A 21,874-nucleotide genomic window follows, 5' to 3' on the forward strand; every position below is an offset into this window, starting at 1 on the left:
TTGCAGAGAAAGGCATTACATAGTTTTTTTTTTTTTTTGGTTATGTTATAAAACTTCAAATGACAAAACCTTAAGCATTAAAACACTGGAATCTAATGCCTAAAATGCAGAAGGGAAAAAAAGTAAACTGCAAGAGATTTTGCAGGAGATCAACTTCCACTGCATCACCCTGATGCTGGGGGAAGCCCACAGATTACAGCCTTAGCTTGCTCATTTAGTGTCTGGTGGCATTCCCCAATCTGGTACCCCTCAACTGTTGAGGAGGAAAAAAAGTCCTTGTAATACTTCAGGGCAGAAAAAAGCTGTTTATTGTGAAAAAATCTAGCAAACCACTTCCTGCATCTTATACCACGTATGTAGAGCTGAGGCATTTCAGCACTAGCCACAAATACACTGTCTGACTTCACTTTTGAATGTCTGTAGTGCAGTACAGACTGATCAGCATTTCCTGATGTCCCCCCCATACCTTGTGCCTAGGGCAGCTGCTCCCTCTGCCCCAGCCTAATGGTACCTCTGCCCCACAACACCGAACTTATATACACCAACACAATCAAATGAGTAATCTCCCAAAAGAAGAAAAAACATGGCTGGTACTGTTTTTTTGAGTGTGCACCACCGGTGATTTCCTATGACACACAGTGATTGGCACTGAGTTCCTTTACAGCTTATGCTTCAGACTTCTGATACTCTTAAGGAATTTCATCTTGAATGTTTTATCCTGAACAGTAGACCAACTTTTTGTGTGTTTTAGAAGGAAGAAACTGAAAAATTTAAAGGTAAATCATACTGTGATCAAGATGTTTGAGAAAATATTTGCTACAGGAGATCACTCAACTGATTTTCCCTGTGGTATTTCTCATGTCTGGCATGCAGGACCTACCATTTTTTCATTTAACTCCATCTAACAGAAATGAGCCGCTTCTTTATTTTATGTTCTGTCAAGTACAAGGTGAACTTCAAATAACCATACTTCAAATTGCTTCAGAAATGCACCATCCACGCATGCACTATCCCCAATTCCTCTGTAACCTGATTTCTGACTCAACTCTCTGATACCCATACTCTTCAGCACTCTTCTTAATTGTCACCCTTGAAAAGCACAATGTAACTCATCTTGCTTCACATGGTATAAGAAAAATTTGTGTAGTTATTCCCTCCTAGCTTATGAATATTCTATAGTTAATCACATAGTCTATTATGTACAACAATATGTGTAAATTATTTGTCTTCTGTTAAACTTTGCATATACTGAATACCTTGCTTTGTATCTAAGTCTACTTTCATAACTTACAGCCATACAATTGTTCATTGTTACTTATGATTCTCATGTCGTTACTCCTGTAAATTTTTATATGCTATAATTAACTTTCTAAACAAATTCTATTATCATGTACATTATTTTGGAGCTTTTCTCCACGGGCATCCACTAAAAATGGCCTCACACCAGCCCAGTGGGCTTTCCTGGTTAACAAAAGCAAATAAATAAATAAATAAATAAATAAATAAAATGATCATATAGTTATTTTAATTTGTTTTACAACCTTGGAAGAGGTTAACAGTACAATATTCCATTGAATGGTGCTGATACTAGTGTATTTTTCTCACAAGGATTTAATACACATAGTAAAAGGACAGGACCAGTTATAGAACCTTATCTTACCTCTGATACTTCTTTTGGGGGCGTGGAGAAGATTGATACCTATTAACCCTATGGTGTCTTTTCTGAAAATAGTAACCTTTGCTTATTTATAAAGCCTTTGTAATCTACACTAGCACTGGTGTCATGTGCATACCTGCAAAAATGCTTATCATACTTTTAACTCACATTATTTTCTGTTATTTAATATACCTGCTATACCCTCCATGTATCTAAGTTTATTACATTCTATGAACAGAAGCTCTTATGTCTTCGTTTATTAAACTGGTGTGTTTTTTAACTTATTATTGGTCTGTTTTCTCATAGAGGTATTGCTGTTTTATTAACCTTTCTTATCCACTTTTCGTGGTATCACTGCTGCACTTTTCAAGTTGCTTTTATATTTAAGAAACATGCGAGACATGGTTACTCTTAGAAATTTCTCATCTAGCTACCAAAACTGTTCTAAGGATACTAGAAAAGTGCCTTTGCTGCACCCATGAGCTTATGTTTGCTTTCACTTCTATTTCAGTGCAGGTTCTGACTATTTGCTTATTGAATTCAAGCTAGTTTAATGATGAAGTATATATTCTGATTTTATCAATCTGTTTTAATTTCATGAAAACTTCCATCCTTCATTGTTTCCTTTCCTCTCCATACATTTAAATGAATAATTCATTACCATACTTTCTTGCAATTGCATTCTCTGATCAACTACTGCATATTCTAGTGAATTTAAGATTTAATTTGCTGTAAACATGTTTGTATTTTAAATGTTAATACTGCAGCTGATAAAGAAGCATTTGATTTCAGTACTAAAATTGTATGTTCACCCAGAACTCTTCTGACAAGACATGCCTGATTAATGGATCAAAAGTGTATTTGGACCAGTCCACCACTGAAGTGAAAAATTAAAAAAAAGACTGATGGCAGAAGACACCTTTGGGTGGTCTGATATGAAGAAGTTTAAAATGAATTGTCTTAGTGCAATGCTGTAAGCATGATTTAGGGGCAACCTGCTTCCCCTCCAGACACTTTTATACTGGCATGTTTCTTTAACATCCTGCTAGGCAGAAGCTCATGGACAAAAACAACCTGCTTCCTGGAGTCAGCAAGCTCTACAATGATGAACTGAGACGTGATCCTTTGGAAGTTGTTCTCAATTGACTGGTCAGTAAATACTCCCAGCCTCATCTATGGTCATGTACTCTAAATATTGGCTGAAAGGTGGGGATCATTGTCACAAGTAGTAGAAATATAGATTCTTCCCAAGACCTTCTATAGACCACCACATTGTCATGTGACACTTTGAACTTCACTGGCTAAAGAGCAGAGTGTTGGTTCTAAGCAGTGTGGGTAATCTATGAATTGTAATGGTCGTGCAAGGCATGGACGATACCTTGCACTTGTCTTGCATAATTTTCAACTGACTATGAATACTTGTCAAATGTTTCTTATTCTCCTTAAGACAGCAGTAGCTGCTATATATCAGCTCTCTGCTAATGTTAAATCATTTTAACATTTTTCTTGCTTTACTATGTAGCATCCTGAAGAGAAAAAAATATTGATGTAAACATCCCTATACCTATAGAAAGGATAGTCAGGCCACTGTGAATGAAAATATTTTTTTGGATAAACACCTACATGGAGAAATGCCCTGTTTTAAAAAATTAAAATGTGTAGAGCATCCAAGCCTTGTTTTGGGCACGTGTTCAGACAGGATGGTGTGCATTTGTCACGATCAGGGAAGAGAATTTTTGCAGCAGATATTTTGCAATATTTGACAAACACTAGCCAGGATTTTTGCCAGGTCAAAAATTTAACAGTTCACAGATAGCAACATTTGATGCCTCTCTGATGGTTGTTAATGCTAGGAGCATTAATAATAAATTGTTGTTATTAGAAAATGTGCTACGTTCCCACAAGATTGATGTTGTTATAGTTTGTGAAACATGGTTAAAGAACAATGACTGGTAACCAGTTCTGTCAGGGTATAAATGTTTTTACTGTAACAGACATTCTAACAAAAAATCAGGTGGATGTGTGTTATGATAGGCATTAAGTATAGCTATGAGACTTGTGATTATTACATGCTCAATGATAATACCAATACTATAGACTGTGTAACTGTGACAATAAAGACAAGCCTGGAACATATAACAATTGTTGGTGTGTACAGACCATCAAAGTCAAGTGCAGATGACCTAGATGAATTCATACATTTCTTACATGAAACACAGGAGGGAAGAATAATATTAGCTGGGGACTTAAATTTACCAGAAACAGACTGGAATAATATTGATTCAGCAATGTTAGTAAAGAAATTATTCACAGAGTATATTCAGGAACAAGAAATGCTTCAGATTGTAAAAAAAACCTACCAGGGGACAGAATATACTATATATCGTTTGTGTTCCTAAAGAAATTACTGTAACTTCAAGTCAAGTTTTACCACCATTGATGTGCAGTGATCATGGGATCATAAAGGTTAATTTGTTTCTAGATAATTCTGCCAAACTGAAATCTAAGCCAATGCGCAGAAGTTTAATTACAGATTATAGGGAAGCAAAAAATTTGCTATATAAAACTTACTGGAGTGAGTTCAGTGGAAAAACTGCAGATGGAATGTGGAAAGTTTTGAAAGAGAAATTGTTTGAGCACAAAAAAAAAAAAAATGTTTAACATCAGGATCTAGGCATGTAACATCGGGGGGTATATTTCTATAAGAACAAGATACCTGATTAAGGTGAGAGACAAAAAATATAAGAAATGGAAAAGAGGTCGTACTACACCTTTGAAAACTGAAATAAATGAGCTGAACAAACAGATTAAGCATAGTGTTAGACAAGATCAAGAAAAATTTGAAGAAAATTTATATAAAGATATTGAGCATAATAGGAAACCTTTTATAGATACATAAGATGTGGAAGGAGTAAAGATACACAAACTGATAAACTGTGTGCAGATTCTAAAATTTATTCTCAAACACAACAGATTATAAATATATTTACAAAATCTTATGCAAAACAGTTTGGCTCCACAAAAGGGGTGGTAAGTTGTCTTAGTGACATTCAGGTAACCCCAGATACTGGAATCAAATTAGATTATACTGAAAAAGAACTGTGCAAACTGGATCCAAAGAAAGCGCAGGGAGGAGACGGAATAAGTAACAATGATTTGAGAACACTTAAGCAAGAACTTACACTGCCATTACATCTTTTATTCACTAGGTCATATAAATATGGGGAGAGTCCTCAAGATTGGAGACATGCACTTATTAAACCTTTCTTTAAGGGAAAGGGAAGTAGGACAAACCCAGAATCATATAGACCCTTAAGTCTACTTTCATGTTGTGGAAACATAATGGAGAAGGTAATACTGGATAAGTTATTGTTAGAACTGGATGGGTTGGGACATTAAACCATATATCAGCATGCATATGTTGAAAATAGATCTATTACCACATGTAACATGATGTTCTATAGCTATATAATAACAACTATGAATGAAAAATTGTGCTGTGATGTGATTTATATAGATTTAACTTCAACATTTGACAGGGTCATGCACAAAACACTGATCAATAAATTAGTACAACTAGGTATTGATGTACTGTTGATAAGATGGATAGCTGCATGGCTTACAAATAGGACATGGCAAGTATCACACACCAACTGGACAGGTGAAATCCTTGGTTGCAGTCAAGGTGTCCCACAGGGCTCTGTACTAGGCCCTTACTTGTTTATATAGTATCTTTCAGACCTTACTTTTATATCTGAGGTGTTCTACAGTCTATATGCTGACGACCTGAAATTGGGTAAACTGATTACAAGTTACAGATAAGGCATCTCTGCAAAATAATTTGACTAAATTGACCATTTGGGCACAGGAGAATAATATGTTGATAAATACATCAAAAACTAAGCATATGAGATTTGGGAGACATAAACTGAAAGGTGAATATTTAATACAGCACACAGAGATTGAAACTGTAGACTCATTTAAGGACCTGGGTATATGGGTAGATTCAGCTATGAGCTTTTCTAATCATATCAACCAATTGGCTAATGATAGTTATAGAACTATAGGTTGTATAAAAAGATTTATAAAGTCTAAGAAATCAAACATAATGAAGTCATTGTTTGTTAGTTACTTTAGACCTAAACTTGAGTATGGAATAACAATATGGAAACCCTATAGGAAAACAAGCATGAATAAACTGGAAAGAGTACAGTGGAAATATACTAAGGGTATCCATGGATGTGAAAATCTAAGTTATTATGAAAGAGTAAAATATGTGAACTTCTACAGTGTCTCTTACAGATATTTAAGAGGAGATCTTATTCAGGTATATAAGGCATTTAGGTGCAACTACCTCTGGGAATGTTTGGGGTTATCAGAAAGTACTAGAGAATTGTCAGATAACCTATGTAGAAGATTATATAGGAATGAGAAGTGTACTCATTGGTTCTCTGACAGAGTAGCTGATGCTTGGAACAGACTACCAAATTACATTAAAGCAAGTACTAGTTTAGATATTTTTAAGAACAGCCTGGACATTTATTATGGGAACAAGTGTTTTGGCATATTGGCAAGCTAGAAAGGCTTTAATGCCCATGCTTGAAACATTTGTATGTATGTATGTATGTATCCCAAGATCAAAAATACCTGCTTGTAGACCTAATAAGCAAATATTTATATCAGTGAAACAACATGGGGCATTGAGTCATTCTGTTAAATGGATATAGTGATTTAAAGGAAAAAGAAAGAAAGAAAGAAAGAAAGAAAGAAAGAAAGAAAGATGGAAAGGAGCAGTTTTTGTGTTACTTATACACAATTAGGAAGTTACAGAGTTCTTAGAATTCTTTTTGGTATTTTATCAGCTCGAAAGGTATTCTAAAGAGCTACTACTCTGGTGGTTGGAAACTTGGCAAATACTGTAAAGATAATTTCTGATTTCTTAGTGTTCCCTCAAATGAATGAAAAATATGGCATGAAAACTGATAAAGCTATAAGTGTTAAATTAAATTAGAAAATTGCAAGCTCAGTAGTATGTCTGAAATATTTGGTCCATGTTCTGATGTTAGAATGGCTAAAACATGATCTGCAATAAAATATTAGCAATTATTTAAAAGGCAAAGCCAGAATATAAGCAGACATTACACAAATCACTATGAATGATGCAGGTCTAGTTATTCTATAATTGTTCAGTTATTGTGCATGTATCCAGTGAAATTAAGAGGGCTGACTCATTGCATGCCCCTTATCAGAAACCATGCTGGTGTGACAAAGGAGATTATTAGGGTTTCTACAGGCAAGAAATTGTTTCTGGATGCTCCTTCTGAGGAGCTTTCAGAGGAAGAAGTCAGGGTGACCTTCTGTAGTTAGATAATCCTACAGATGGTCCACAGTTATGTAGTGAGATAATAATCAAAGCCTTCCAGACTTTAAACATATGCATTTCTGTAATGGATCTGTTTATTAAACTAGATACCAGATAAAATCTTTCCTTGGTGGCTAGGCTAACATTCTAAGGAGAGATTATCAATAGACAAGAACGCAGTCTTACGTTTACACAACATTTTGCAAAAATCTATGAAGGGTACCAGAGAAAAGTGAAAGTTATTGGAAGGCTTCAGTGTTCCACTGTCAATTGAGGAAGCTTGATTGGGTATGGGGCATGGAAACAAATTGTCCTACATTCTAATAATGTCAATTGAGGAAGCTTGATTGGGTATGGGGCATGGAAACAAATTGTCCTACATTCTAATAATGTCCATTGAATTTGCATGCTGTATCCATTGTAGATACACAAGGGATTAGAATGGAGATATGTTTTTTTTAATCTGGTTTATTCAGCTGATTGATATTATTTCAGAAGAACCTAGGGTGCTTTGTAAGGTGTTCTGTTGATTGTGGATGTAACTTCACTTCATTCCTCAGAATTGCCTGTGTTCTTTTTCAAATCTCCTGATAATATAACAGCTGTGCAGTTTTGCCATGTTAATGTTAGTCTCATTTGTATGAGAAACAAGGCACAGAATTATCATTTTCAACAGCTGACTAAATAATATTTTTAGCCTTAACTCTTTTCTTCCTGTGAGGTTCAAGGGAGCCAAGAATATTGAGAAAGATTTTATTAAAATAGTAGCATCATCTAGATGAAGTAGCTTGAAGGGACTCACACAGTTTGCTTTAACAGTGAAATGAATGTTATTGCTGTTTTATAGCTTGTACTGAAGTGCCTTTTTTATTATGGTGCTCCATTTGGCAAACACAGGGTTATGGTTATTGACAGAATCAAGTGATTCTTGAGTCAGTAATATTGTTAGAGTAGGAAGGAAGTACCCAGTCATGCATGCTTTCTTATTCGGGTCTATATTATGACATTGAATGATAAAAAGAACGAACGCTCTTTTATCGAACACTTAAAGTTGAAAGCACTGAATGCCGAACACACGGAACAGCAATTTCTTTCCCAGGGAAAAAAATCACTGGGCCGTTTTCAGGACTTTCCCATTTCCTCCACTGTGGTGCGATCTTGTTGGTATATTTAATTAGGGGGTTGTGGGGGGCGAAGTCCTCCACTTTATTTTGTGTTTGGATTTGGTTTTTTTTTTTGTTTTTTTTGTGGAGCTGCAATTTTTCCCTGGGAGAAAAACGTTGTTCTGTGCGTTCGACATTTACTGCTTTTGGTTGTTAGTGTTCAATCAAAGTGTTCACTCTTTTTTATTGTTCAATGTTGTGATATAGACCCTTTTTATTCTTTTCCATTGCCTTATTAGCCTGTATAGTTAGCTGAATATGTTGTATCAGGCCAAAAAGGCTGAATCACATGTAAGGTTTTCCTAAAGATACTATCCAATTGACATTAAAATCATCAGGTATGCTTTTTCCTCTCTTTCTCTGTATGTTAAAACTGAGCCATGATAGAAAAATCTGTAGTGCAAGATTTTGGAGAAGAGGGTAGAATAAATACATATGCGGTCACTGATTTTGATGAAGGCATGATAATTCCTGATTTTATGTGAGATGGGTGTTATCAATATTTGCGCCTGTCTGAGAAAATAATGGGCACTCATCCTGCCATTTTGTGAGCCAGATGTCACAGCTGATGGCATAGGTGAGGCAATATTTCTTTACCTTTAAGATGCAGTTTTGCCATCTTTCTGATACAGTGATTATATCCAGGAGAAATGGTGTTTCTTTTCTAGGATGGTATGAGTGGGTTAAAGACTATCTACTTAAGTATGCCAAGAAGCCATAGGAGGAGATGGAATAATAATAGATAGGATATGTTGATAAGACTGAATTACTAGAGAATTTAGGAAGTGAAATCATTGCCATATTCAAACTGAGGTTTAAGTTGGGTGTACCATGGATAATATAAGGCCACCTAGTTTTGGGAGGGGTTTGTGGAGTGTTGAAATAAATGTCTATGCTTCTGAACTTAGGTGTGGATGCAGTATGGTCTCCTAGGAAGCTTTTCTTATTTAGCTTTTCCTGCATGTTAAAGATAAAGCTTTTCTTTAACTGAACGTATTGTTTAATACCATGCATTAACTGGTTTGAGAATGACTTAGCTACTTGGTCAATTATGTATATGCAGTAGCTGAATATATAAATGAAATTTTAGAGGATTCACACTAGATGGTTATCCTTGCCTGTAAGTATTTAATTTCCCAATTCCTTGCTTACACTACCAAAGGTACCAGAACATTTTAGACATTTGGGATGCATCGCTAGGCTTAAAAAAGCCCCAGTAGTCTTTAGCTTATTGGACACTTATAAACCTATTAAAGTGACACCCTGACTCCATGTACAAAATTGTGAAAAGGGGGTTTTGGATGGATGGATGGATTTTAGTGGCATCTTGTTTGAATGGGAGGGTAGGTTCGTAACATAGATGAGACTACATTTGAAAAATGAAAACTGTAATGGGTGGACACCTTCCTTTTGGTACACTGGCCTTCTTGGTAAAAATAGGGAGCAATGTGTTTTCTGTAGCCAACCCAGGGCTTGACACTCATAAAGTTGTGCCCCAGTCTGTTGAACTCTGCAAAAGCAAAAAGACCTATTAGAAGGTGCTTTAGATACTGTCTAAGTGGTATACACTGCAAATTACATGGTATGCACTGTAATCCAAGTATAAACCCTAATTACTTAAGATCAACACCCTACCCCAAGAGGCATTATGTGTTATACAGCATGTGTGCTATAGCTGTAGATAGATGTTAAGCGAGCACAAGAAAGATTCATATAAAAGATATATGGAGGACCATCTAGTGAAAGGGGCAATACATGGTCAAGTGCTATAATGAGTCAGTAGGAGGTTGACTACACAGATCTCCTATTGTCTTAGTGACCAGTGCAGGGTAATACTGCCCTTAAAAAGGATGGTATTGCACAGTTTGGTTTGTTTTCTTCCAATTACAAAAGAAAGACACTAGTTTCATTGATGTGCTCAGTCACAGCAATTTCCAAAAATCATGAAATCCAGGTAGTGTTCCAAAGCAACAAGCCTTTATTCGTCACAGACAAGTGATCTTCAGTAACAAAACATTAGACATATTTTAACAATGTTAAACATATCAGCTTTTATATACTTAAAAGTAGGTGTGGAAACTGTATATATTGCTTAATTTTAAACCAGCCTATTCAAGGCAAACAGTATAAAGAGGGCTGTAAAAGTGCATTTTAAAACAAGTACCCAGCCCTACACAGTACAACTGATCAGATCAAATTAAACCCAGTTAAGGAAAATACTACCTCTGTATTTGCAACACACATTACAAAATCAGGTATTAAGAAAAGCATAAAATACACATAAAAAAAACTTTTAACTAAAATAGTTTTTGGCTACCTACTGCAATAAAGCCTTCATCAGGTCTATGGCAAGAAACAAAAACCAAGAAAAAAACACACTATCTAACCATAAACATAATCTAACTAGAACACTATAAATATAAAAATACATCTGTCTAATAATATCATCTAGTAAATATCCATCCATGTGTACTAGTATGCATAAACAATAAGTAATTAACAGCTCAGAAAAAAATGTCAGTGCTTTGCAAAAAAAAAAAAAAAAAGGCTTATGTTTACAGCCCCAAAACATATTTATAGAATGAAAACCAATAGAAAAAGCATACAAAAAATACAGAAAACAGTTGCTGAAGTAAACTAGTAATGTATAAAAGTGTGCGGGTGTGTACATGAGTGTGCATGAATGTCCACCAGTATGGCAAATGGGGGAATTATACCAATACTACATGGTAATAGTGGCATGAAAAAAAGTGTGTTTTGAATTTATCATTTAAATCTCTGGTGTGAGGCAATAAATGTAATCAAAGCAAAAGTGAAGTTAAAGTAACTAAACATGTATACATTTATACACATTCTACACATAACTTTTATTATTATTTAGTATATTTTTAGTACTGAAAATATTTCCCCCAAAACATCCCTACGAAAACCTTTACAGTTTGTGTGACAGCTTATGTAAATTCAATACACTCTTAATAGATCAATAATAGTTAAGCCCTGGTTTTCTGAATGCATTTAATTTCCACTGCCAGCATAGTTTCACCATAACACCACTGACATCCCCTTCAATCTCATCCATCTCCACACAGTCCAGAATGATAAATTTAAAACCAGAATGTCTGGGGTGTTCTAGTAAATGTTTGGATAAGGCATTCCTCTGGCCTTTACATCAGATGTCAGAAAGATGACCTGAAATCCTCCTTTTCAGTTTATTCATAGTCTTACCCACATAAAATGCAGGGTAGTCATTTCACATGCTCTAGAGGTAACTTTTTCAGTATTACAGTTACCACCTGCTGAAGATTTCACCATCTTTTTAAGATAGGGGCACTCAAATGAGTCACACTCCATCAAGTCTTCATAGACAGTGCAGTTAGGTGGCCCACACATTTTAGTGTTCGTGTCATCCTGGTGTTCCTTATTTGTCATTTCCATATAGCTGTGTATGCCTCTGTTCTTTTTATATAAAAAGTAGGGTAATCTCCTAAAACCCTTACAAGCTGTTGATTGTCAGTGAGGATGGCCAACTTCTCCTTAATAATGGCTTTAATTGTATTGAAATCCCATGTGTTAGAATGCAGCTGTCCTTACTTATCCTCTTCTTTTGGGTTGGATGCCCTCTCTGCATAATTTTACCAAAAGGCCTATTCCACATAGGGTCATTGTTAGTATTGGAATCTCTAATGGGATCCAGAATCATATGTAACTTGTTTGATTCATATCCTCTGGTTGAGACATCATTTTTGAGATCATTCATATTTCTGAGAAAAGGGGCCAAATGTGTGGTAATGCATGCTAATCTGTAGCCTTGTGATTTTATTACATTGTGCTTAGTTTTTACTGAATGCATACTGTCTCAGTGAAGTAAGCAGTTCACTCTTGTTTGTTTTCTGTATAAGTTACTAATTAATTTTCCTCTGTCTTTATCAATACTGACAATCATATCATGGAACTGCACTAACTCTGAGATAATGGAATTGGTACATTTCAGGAGGAGGTGGAGTTATTGATGTAATGGGTAAACTCAGTGAGTTTAGATTTCTCACGTTTCCAGACTATGAATACATCACCAATAAATCAAAGGTAGCTGGTCATAAATCACCGGTATTCACTTTGTATTAGAAATTCCTCCTCCCACTTGCCTAAGGCTACATTGGCCAGGCTAGGGGCCATAGCTGCACCCATGGCTATCCCTGTCATATGTTTGCAAGCCTGGCCATTGAAACTGAAAAATTTGAAACACAACACCAAATTTATTAGCTTTCCCAAGCATTCAGTTTACCCTTGTGTAACATTGTTATTTCTGCTATAAGCCTCTGTAGCTGCTTTAATACAGTACAGGTATGGTAACACAGTGTAAAGGGCTTCAATGTCAGTAGTTACCAAAATGCTTTGTTCATTCATATGCATGTTTTTATTTTTCTTAAAAAAAGCAAGTGAATCTAAAATGAGAGATGAGTTGTTTTCCACAAGAGGCTGAGGAATAAAATCTAAGTATATGGCAGTGACCCCTGATATGGAACCCCTACTTGCAATAACAGGTCTGTAAGGTCAATCTTGTTTTCTTCCAATTACCCTACAAGATATGTATCATACTTTCACTAATAAAAATTTTATAAACTTTTGCTTCTTGTAAAGCTCATAAAGCCTAAGTTATATGTCACCTATCATAAGAAAGTGAAAAATTGTAAAAAGATCAAAGGAATATATATCACACAACCTGGACTAGACTCCAGAATCTATTTAATAGTGAACCTTCATAGCTAGCATATTTGGGTGTCCTGTGCTGTTCCTCATACTGGATAAAAAAACAGTTTTTCCCAAAGTTGAGGAACACACACATAAATACACACACACACACACACACACACACACACACACACACACACACACACACACACACACACACACACACACACACACACACTGATTGCTTCAGCCATGACATCCAATGTAGTATCAGAATTTATGATGCTGTAATATCCTTTAGAAAGTGAATCTCTAACTAGACAGTCTTAGAAATTTAGAACCACACTTCAGACTTTTGAAATATGTCTACATTTTAGTCAATTAAAATATTCAATCAAATGCATTTCTACTTTATTTTGTGTATTATAGCTTATACAGGTATTGCACTAGTTACGTCAAGCATTTTCACAACAGTCCTTAATCCATTAAAACAATTCAAGCAATAGCTTTAGTGTTTCCATTGTAGTAACTGCAGGTTGTATATGTCTTTTGTGTTATTCCCTAGAGCAGTAGGATGTTAAATTTCATTTATAGACAGTGACAACATATCCATAGAAAGAAAATAAATGAATGGTTTGTATCCTAATTTTTTTTTGAGAAGAAGAAAAAAAAATTGAAGAAAAAAAAAGAAATGGTTGTAAATTTTTAAATAACCACTCTGCAGTCATTTTCTACTAGATTGTCACAAAAATATTTCATTTAACAGTAGTAAAATCTGTAAGAATCAACATTCTAAATCAAAGGCTTTTAAATTTTTGGAGAGATTTTAAACATCATTAAACTTTTCGCTGTTGTTACAAGTATCTCAAGCTCATATTTTCACCTTTATGTTGTTCATTGTGCTTGCACATGCTTGCCACTCTAAAGAATTCAAACTATTTTCTTTCAGTCAGTGGATCCAAACACATTGGGAAAGAACCAGCTTCAGAGAACAAGAAAGACTCAACTAATCCAAATGAGATAAGTGAAAACTTAATAACAGAAGGTAAGGTTTAAAAACATATTGTTCATAGTAATAGGTGGCTGTTTTAAAGCAGAAGCTGTAACTACAACAAAGATTCTAACATGGATTTTTCATAACATCATCCTAAAGTGCATTTTCTCATGTTCTGGTAAATGTCTATGCCTTGCACCCTGTAAACATCAGAAATCCACAATAAAAGCCACATATTTTCAAGGATCTCCTGAATGACATATTGATCTTTAATCCAGCTTTACAGAAACATGTTGAGCACTGCCATAGCATCAGCGTTTTATGATGTATCTTATTCTAAATGGAAGAAAGTGGAAGATGTATGCAGCTTGTAGAGTCACATTATTTTCTGTGCTCTTAGCAAAATAAATAAGGCTAAATAGTTGACAGCTGCAATATTGAGGTCTTCACAGAAGAATCCTAAAGGTGAAGGGAAATTTGACTTTTCTTATATTAGAGAAGTTTCACTTTCAGAAAACATTTTAGAATGAGACTGATTCAGGGTGAACACCTTAAAAAAACATAAGGATTGCCACGTTGTTTTTATGTCTGTTTTCAAAGCCAAAGTTTATATTTTCAAACTGGACTTCTTGAGAATACCTGCAATGTTTTCAGGTAAAACTAACAAATGTGTTGAAAATTTTCAAACAAAAATGAATACATGGTGAATAAATATAATGTCAGGATAATAAAGAAAGACATATATAAAAAAAAAAAAAAGCGGCCAATAGGGAAAAAAATACTTAATGTTACACATGGTCATAGGCATATGAAGTAATTTCCCTTTGTAGTACTGGAATGGAATGACGGGGTTGTTACTGCTATTCTTATGTGACTTCTCCTTAGCCATTTAATTTCCTCCCTTTGTTCTAGTATCTTAACCTTTTAGGTTAGCAGTGATTGGCAACTATGACTTGCATTGCCTGGTAAGCTTAATCTTATGTTATGGATTGTATTTATGGCTGAGAAACAGGAAGATGTTAGGACACGCACAGATGCTATGATTTATTTATGCCTTACAGAAGCCTGGTTTAAATTGTTGAAGCATTAACCTGTAGAGCAGAACTATTTACACTGTATTTTAGCCCTTATTCTTAGAGTTTCCCACATCAGTTCTCATTGCTGTTTTACAATCACTGTAGTATCAGAAGGGCTGTTGTGTTATCGCTATGATGTCAGAAGATTTGTTACATCATAGTGATGTTGCAAGGGTTGTACCATTATCTGGAAAACACAACAAACAGAACTGATACAATGACATTACAGCTGAAGCTTTCAGAGTCTCCATCTCTCTTCAAAAGCCTATACACAATAAAGTTTTGCATGTGAATATTGGTACATAAATAACACTATTATAGCACTGAAAAGTTACAGGGTAGCCTGATATGGTCCTGCTAACATGTCGTTTGGAGGTGCACATAGTCTCTTTTTGTAAAATTCTTAGTACACAGTGACTTATTCCAGTAACAGAATCTTTTTTTTTTTCACAATACCCAAATCCGTGAAATTTTAAATATTACCTCTCTTTTTCTTTAGACTCATATATTGAACTGTCCTTGTCCTGAGATGGTACTCATCTTCCAAGAGAACATCTAAAGTTAGTCCTGTTCTGTTTCACTATAATGTTTATCATCTACAACTCCTGGCTTCTCAGCTCTTTACCTTCTGTTCTTCTCAGCTAACAGTCTTCTGCATAGTGTATATGTTGTAGAAATGTTTAGCATCTTTTATCTGCTCCATTCCAGTTACCATGCCTGTAGACCACAAATATATCTAGTACTATTTTCTGTCTATTGATCTGTAAAGTAGTCCATTACATTTCTAAATTGGTTCTTCCACTACTGAGCCATACCAAAATTTCCTAGATTGTAAAAGTAGTACTTCCTCTAATAAAAGTCCTTAGGGCAGATTCAATAAACCCTGCAGGGTCCTGTGCACATGGCAGAATACTGTTTTGTATTCATTAAGTGTCTCTATATGGTGTGTAGAGCCTTATAACCACAGTAAACACCATGGCATGCTAGTTACAGCGTAAGTAGCTGAATTGTATGTTAATCAATCTATCCAAGATGGAGGAGCTATTCAACAAGGTATAAAGCATCCATATAGACTCAGTGCTTGTTTTCCCTGTGAATTCCAAAACCTATTGTAATACAGCCATGGAAAGGGGTCTACACAGAAAGAATGTTAGGGGCTTCTGTTGCTTGAATTCATGTGGATGACCAACAGTTCTGAAATCTATGCTGCTGCTACTGCTGCTAACAGACCAAGGCCAAGAAGGAGAAGAGTTTTCAGACCCCGGTTAACTTATCACAATCTGCATGAGGTGGATGTTGTAGAGCACTACAGGGGAGATACAGACACAGTACAGGAACTCTGCAACCTCTGTCATTCTCAACTCAGACCAAGGGCAAGCTGAAGGGAACCCATACCAGTGGAGACAAAGGTATGTGCAGCAATTAAAATTTTAGCTACAGGGACCTTTCAGAAACCAACAGGGGACATGCTGGGGGTGTCACAGGCATCAGCATCCAGGATCCTCCATCAATTCCTGAATGCTATGCTCCCTGTCAGTGACTACATATATTTTCCCGGTATTTTGAGGACAGGGTCACAAATATGCAGGTTTTCTATCCTGTAGCACACTACACTGAAGTACTGGGTGCCATAAATTGTACACATATAGAAATCAAGCACCACATATGGAACAGGGAAGGGTCTTCCATTCCATTATCTGCCAAGTCATGTGTAATACTAAGGGAATCATCTTGAATGTGTGTGCTGGCAACCCAGGCAGTTACCACAACTCACTTATCTGGCACAGCTCCCAACTATATCAGATGTTCAGTAGGGGTAATATTCCACAGGGTCATTTACTGGGGGATGCAGGTTATGCACTGGAACTGTGGCTGATGATGCCCATCAGAATTGCACACACATCTGTTGAAGAATCCCATAATGAGGCACACACTCAAACCAGAGCTCTCATAGATTGTGTGTTTGGGCTGCTGAAATCACTGTTCCAGTGCCTAGATACATCTGAGCGAGCCCTGCAGTACAGTCCACTTACATGTACTGAAATCTTCACCATCTGTGTCATGCTTCACAACAGCATCCTTGGAAAACAGCTTCATCAGGATCAACAAGGGGAAAGGACACACATCCCTCCTCCAATAACAAGGGTATCAAAGCCACATGCAGGTGAGGAGCTAGAGGGGGAAGCAGCAGCTGCTGTGGGTGAAAGTAGACATAGGCGTGCTCAATATGCCCTCACACTAGCTAAGAGGCAATGCATAGCACATTCACTCACCACCTAAGAAGGCTAAAACCTTCATCCTATGCACATACATATAGGAACATTGATACTAGGCAACGCTCACAATCTTTACCTACCCATGTAATGGCTGTGTACTTCTAGCGTCAGACAGACTCAGCCCTGAACTAAAACTGTGGCAACTGATTGATTTACAGGGTAAGTACTGAACCTGGAGTATTAAAACAAGATGATGGAATAATACTAATGAATGGCATATCCTTGCATGTTGATACTTGGTAATGTAATTAAGTAAAAGGTGGGTGATTTGTACAACAATGACTTCAACATGTGACACAGAGACTTATGTGAATACATGTGTCCTCTATCAAGTAATAGGCCTCAGGCATCAAAGATTCACACATTTTCACTTCTCAAAAGTATTAATGGTCACTGAATGTCCTCAGTTTGTACTGGCAAATCATTAAAGAGAGACATTATAAATTAGAGACACATTTTAGTTTCAAACTTCATAACCCTCAGAAGATTCTTAAAAATACTGGTGCAAAAACTGTTTTGATTCTATCAGCTGTCTAACTTTTTAAGACCAAAATATGTAGAAAGTACAATTAGGAAAACAACATCACAAGAACAAATATACTAAGCACTAAGTCAGCTATGCACCCTGAGCATCAGACACAAACCTTATGTATCCCTCAATCCAAACGATAGAAAACAGGGATATGGCAAGGTTATCACCACTTGCACATGGTATTATGTTTGTGTAGGGGGGGGGGCAGCAGGAAGCCTAGACTGACAAAATAGGTGAGTCAGTCTGTGTGAGTAAGAAAAAGAAACAGGCAGACATTTGGACAAAGTAACAAATGTGCACTGAAACAGAATGAGCTTTAAGCTGAACCATGTAACTGTGGTATGTGTGTCTGTATGGGCTCTCCAGGTGAAATTGGTGTGTGAGGGTCCACAGGAGCACAGCCAAGCTCTGTGCTAGCTCTATGTCTTGGTATGTTGGACAGGTGTGAGCTGTGCATGATAGAGGTGGCAGTTCAATGTTGTTGTACCCAACCACGAGAACTGGCTCTGCCCGGAGTTGCACTGGCATGTCCACACCCACAGTAAGATACACTGTTACTACCTGAATGTGACTAATGTCTGCTGGATGAGCTCTCCTCACGAGGAAGCCAAGGACCATGACCCCATGGCCTGCCACATCTGGGTGTGGCACTGATGGAGCAGTGGAAGTAGTGCCACTATGGGAGCATGATAAGTCACAGCTACGTTGACTAACATCAGGTGATGTGGCTGACCTAGAACCAAGTGAATGCCACCCCCCTCCCAGTAGATGTTCTGTCACAGACACAGCTTGTTCCAGTGTGTCATTCATACAATCCATTGAATCAGTAACACAGTGGAGGCAGTTACGTTTCTCAGCCTGTGCCGCATCTATGACTCTAAGAATTTCTCTGAAGGACCTATTGAAATGTGTCTGCACCTCTAAGATGGCTCTAAACATATGTTGAGTGGCATGGGAAGACACATCTGCATCAAGTGGAGGCTGGACAGCAGGACTCCTCCAAGCAGCCTAGCAATTCTCCACCATGTCACTTTGTCCACACTTTGGCTACAGCTAGAGTCAACAGGCAGTGCAACCACAGTAACTATCCTACCCTGATAGTGTCTTACCCTCCACCTGTCCAATACCTGAGGGCTCACTGGAATGGGTTGGCATAGGCCTACTGGCTGTGTCTGATGGAATTACAGGGGATGGCAGAATGTCAACCTCAGCATCAGATTCAACCTCTGCACCCCTTGACTGTGCCTTTGTTTGGCCAACATCATCATCAGAGACTGCTGATACTGTGAGACCAGGTGGTAAGAGTCCTATGCTTCCACTGTCAGGATCACCTGTGATAATAAGCAACAAACACAGGAAAAAAATACCTACACTCCTATAGTCCAATATATGCTAAAAAACAACAGTGTTGCCACTATTACAGAGAGTACAACACTATACACAACAATCCTGTATCAATCTACAACTATCCCCCCCCCCAAACATTTGTGTTAAACAGAAGTTAAGTAGTGCTGTCAATATTTTACTCTACAAAACGTATTTAACAATTGATATAGGTAAGCCTACCTGGAAGCTCCTCCTGGGATATACTTGTCCTCCCTGAAACAGCAGCACCATTGTCAATCACATGCTGTTGCACACTTTCCACTGAGCTCTCTACATCCCTGACAGTGGACAGGAACTCTTCATTTGGTGTTAGTGTTGGCTACGTAGCAGGCCCCTCAGTAGCCATCTGCCCACAGACCACTGCAGCTGCTCTCCTCCTGGCCGATGAAATCATGTCAGTGGCCCTATGGTGCACCTGATCATATGTCCTACTTTGGGTACCTACTGCTTTTATATCAACCACTATCTGCTGCCCAATTTCCATTCTGCCAGACATATCCCAACGTCCTCTCTCAAACAGGATGACACCATATCACCTAAATGTTTTGACAATGACTTCATTTTCAGGGTCACTGAAAAGGAGTTTATGGTAATTGGGATGCCTGGGTTCCATAGTCCTAAGTGACATGAAACACAAAGGAGGGATAATACACATAAGTATCACATAAATAACACATAAAAGGTAGTTTTTCAATATTACCCACTGCAGAAACAAAAAACAATCAAGCTATTCAAATATAGAAAATGATTTATGTTATTGTAAAATATTACAGTCGCAGACAAAGCATGACTGGATCCAAAACAAGGAGAGTAACAACAGCAAAGCAAACCTCTGTGCAATTTTGTTTGTGCCAGCACAGAAATGGAATTTGGTTCCCCCACCCCCAACCAACAGGCAAATGACCAATTTTGCTAATAAATTATCAGTGAAATGCTGAAAATGCTATCAGATAAACAGTCCCAAAAACATGTGTACACATTTAGCACAGAACATTCAATTTTATGCAAGATCCAGTCACCTCTACCTGTAGCCAGCACTCCCCTTGAGGTGTCTTTGGGCCATGCTAGAAGGCTAACACCCCTGTGTCATTGACAATATAGGATATTTACATTTCACTGAAATAACAATAGAAGAATATAAAGAGAAAAACATTTGTAACATTAGCACTTGTGTATGACAGCTAATAAGCCTGTGCATCTGAGAAAGTAAAATGACAAAATGCCTATGCCATCAGTAAACTTCTAAGAAGTGTAGTCAGATAAACGTAGCATGCTGTGGTGACCCCTAACCAGGAAAAGCCGAAAGACACAACGTATATATATATATTTATATTTTTTTCTTAATGACATCTGAGCATATCCAGTATATCACTTAAAAATGCAATCATGCCTTATTGCAATCAGTACTCATCTGTGCAGATAAATCCCAATGTAACAGCTTCTTCTGTGTTATCCACTTAAACAAGTCTCCTCACCTTCAGGTTCCCTAGATACATGGTTGATCAGGGCAGTGAGAATGGTGAAGACCAGAAAAAGGAGACTGAAGATGCAAATGAGGTGTGAACTCATTAGAGTTGCTGAATCCCAAATCTTTGGCTCCATGTAGCTGATGTAAACATAGTGTAGTCACTCCCTCAGTATTTGTTGTTAATGGATTGCAACTGTGAATGATTAGTGGTAGGGAGAAAGAAAACACAACAGCAATTTATACTCCCTTACCTTCCGTGGGTATGTCAGTCATGTTAGACTTACAAAGGGTAGAAATAATTGTATCAAGCTTTTAAATGTAAGTATGCAGCACATATTTCACAGTTTCTGTTTAGCAAAATCCAACCTCCCCTTCATTTCTTGATGACTGTATATTATTGCCATTTAATATCCTCACACATTTTAAGCACAATGATTCAAAATGCCTTACAGACTGTATGTCTCAGATTACTGGTCAGATAATAGACGAATGAGCAAGAAACACAGAGGTAAGACAGAGTTGCATTTCTGCAAGCAATGATTACAAATTATTGTGTGATCACTCAGTGCACTACATCTGAAATTAATAAATATACAAATAACTCAAACGTGTGCAACTGTCATATGTTTTGTTAATACTGTGGATGATGTTGCAGTTGCTTGTATGCACAATGATTCTCATTCTCTGCTGCAAAGCTGTTTCTGTGGCAAAAAGGGATACAATACCCTTACTGTGTTTTGAAGGCTCATTGGAGTGTGAGTTCAAATCTAGACCCGTGTAAAAGTATTTTATGTATACAAACACACATTTTATAGTGCTGTTCATTTAATAGATTTCTTTTTTTCCTTTCTGTTAATTTTCCTTTTTTAATGCCAGCATTTGCAGGGTACAGAACTTAGTGCAAACAGGGGAAATGGAGAAACACAAATATCATGTTTAGCTTTGTTTATCTCGCTTGCACAACACTTAACACTGCACAAACCTGGACTAATATCCCATACAAAAAGCAGACTGAACAGCTGCAGACAGGGTGTAGATATTCTAAATACCAGAATGGATACATTGTTACTGTTTTTGTATTCCATTGCGTAACACTGTTAAGTGACATTGCATGGCAGTTAGCAGGCTTCGCCATCTGCAGCCATAGAACACCTGCAGAGAAGAAGCAGACAGTAGACAATTTCAGAATGGATACATTGTATCAACTGTGTGTTGGGCACCATGCAAACACAGTCAGCCTCATTGTGTGGGGCGGTTAACATGCAGAAGTT

General features: G+C 37.0%; 1 protein-coding gene across 2 annotated transcripts in view; it reads left to right on the plus strand.

Annotated features, from left to right (window-relative positions):
• The window catches only part of COL14A1 (collagen type XIV alpha 1 chain), a gene marked incomplete at its 3' end in the record, with an annotated part of 1,869,522 nt that overhangs the window by 255,159 nt on the left and 1,592,489 nt on the right, over positions 1 to 21,874 (plus strand). Inside the window, 1 exon segment of one of the 2 annotated variants that reach the window (XM_044066919.1) lies at positions 13,821 to 13,916. Within the exon segment in view, the coding sequence (XP_043922854.1) occupies positions 13,821 to 13,916 (96 nt within the window). 2 annotated transcript variants of the gene reach the window in all.

Source organism: Protopterus annectens, chromosome 3.part1 (assembly GCF_019279795.1).
Source record: "Protopterus annectens isolate FY-2018-M chromosome 3.part1, PAN1.0, whole genome shotgun sequence".
In the NCBI taxonomy this organism is placed as follows: domain Eukaryota; kingdom Metazoa; phylum Chordata; order Ceratodontiformes; family Protopteridae; genus Protopterus; species Protopterus annectens.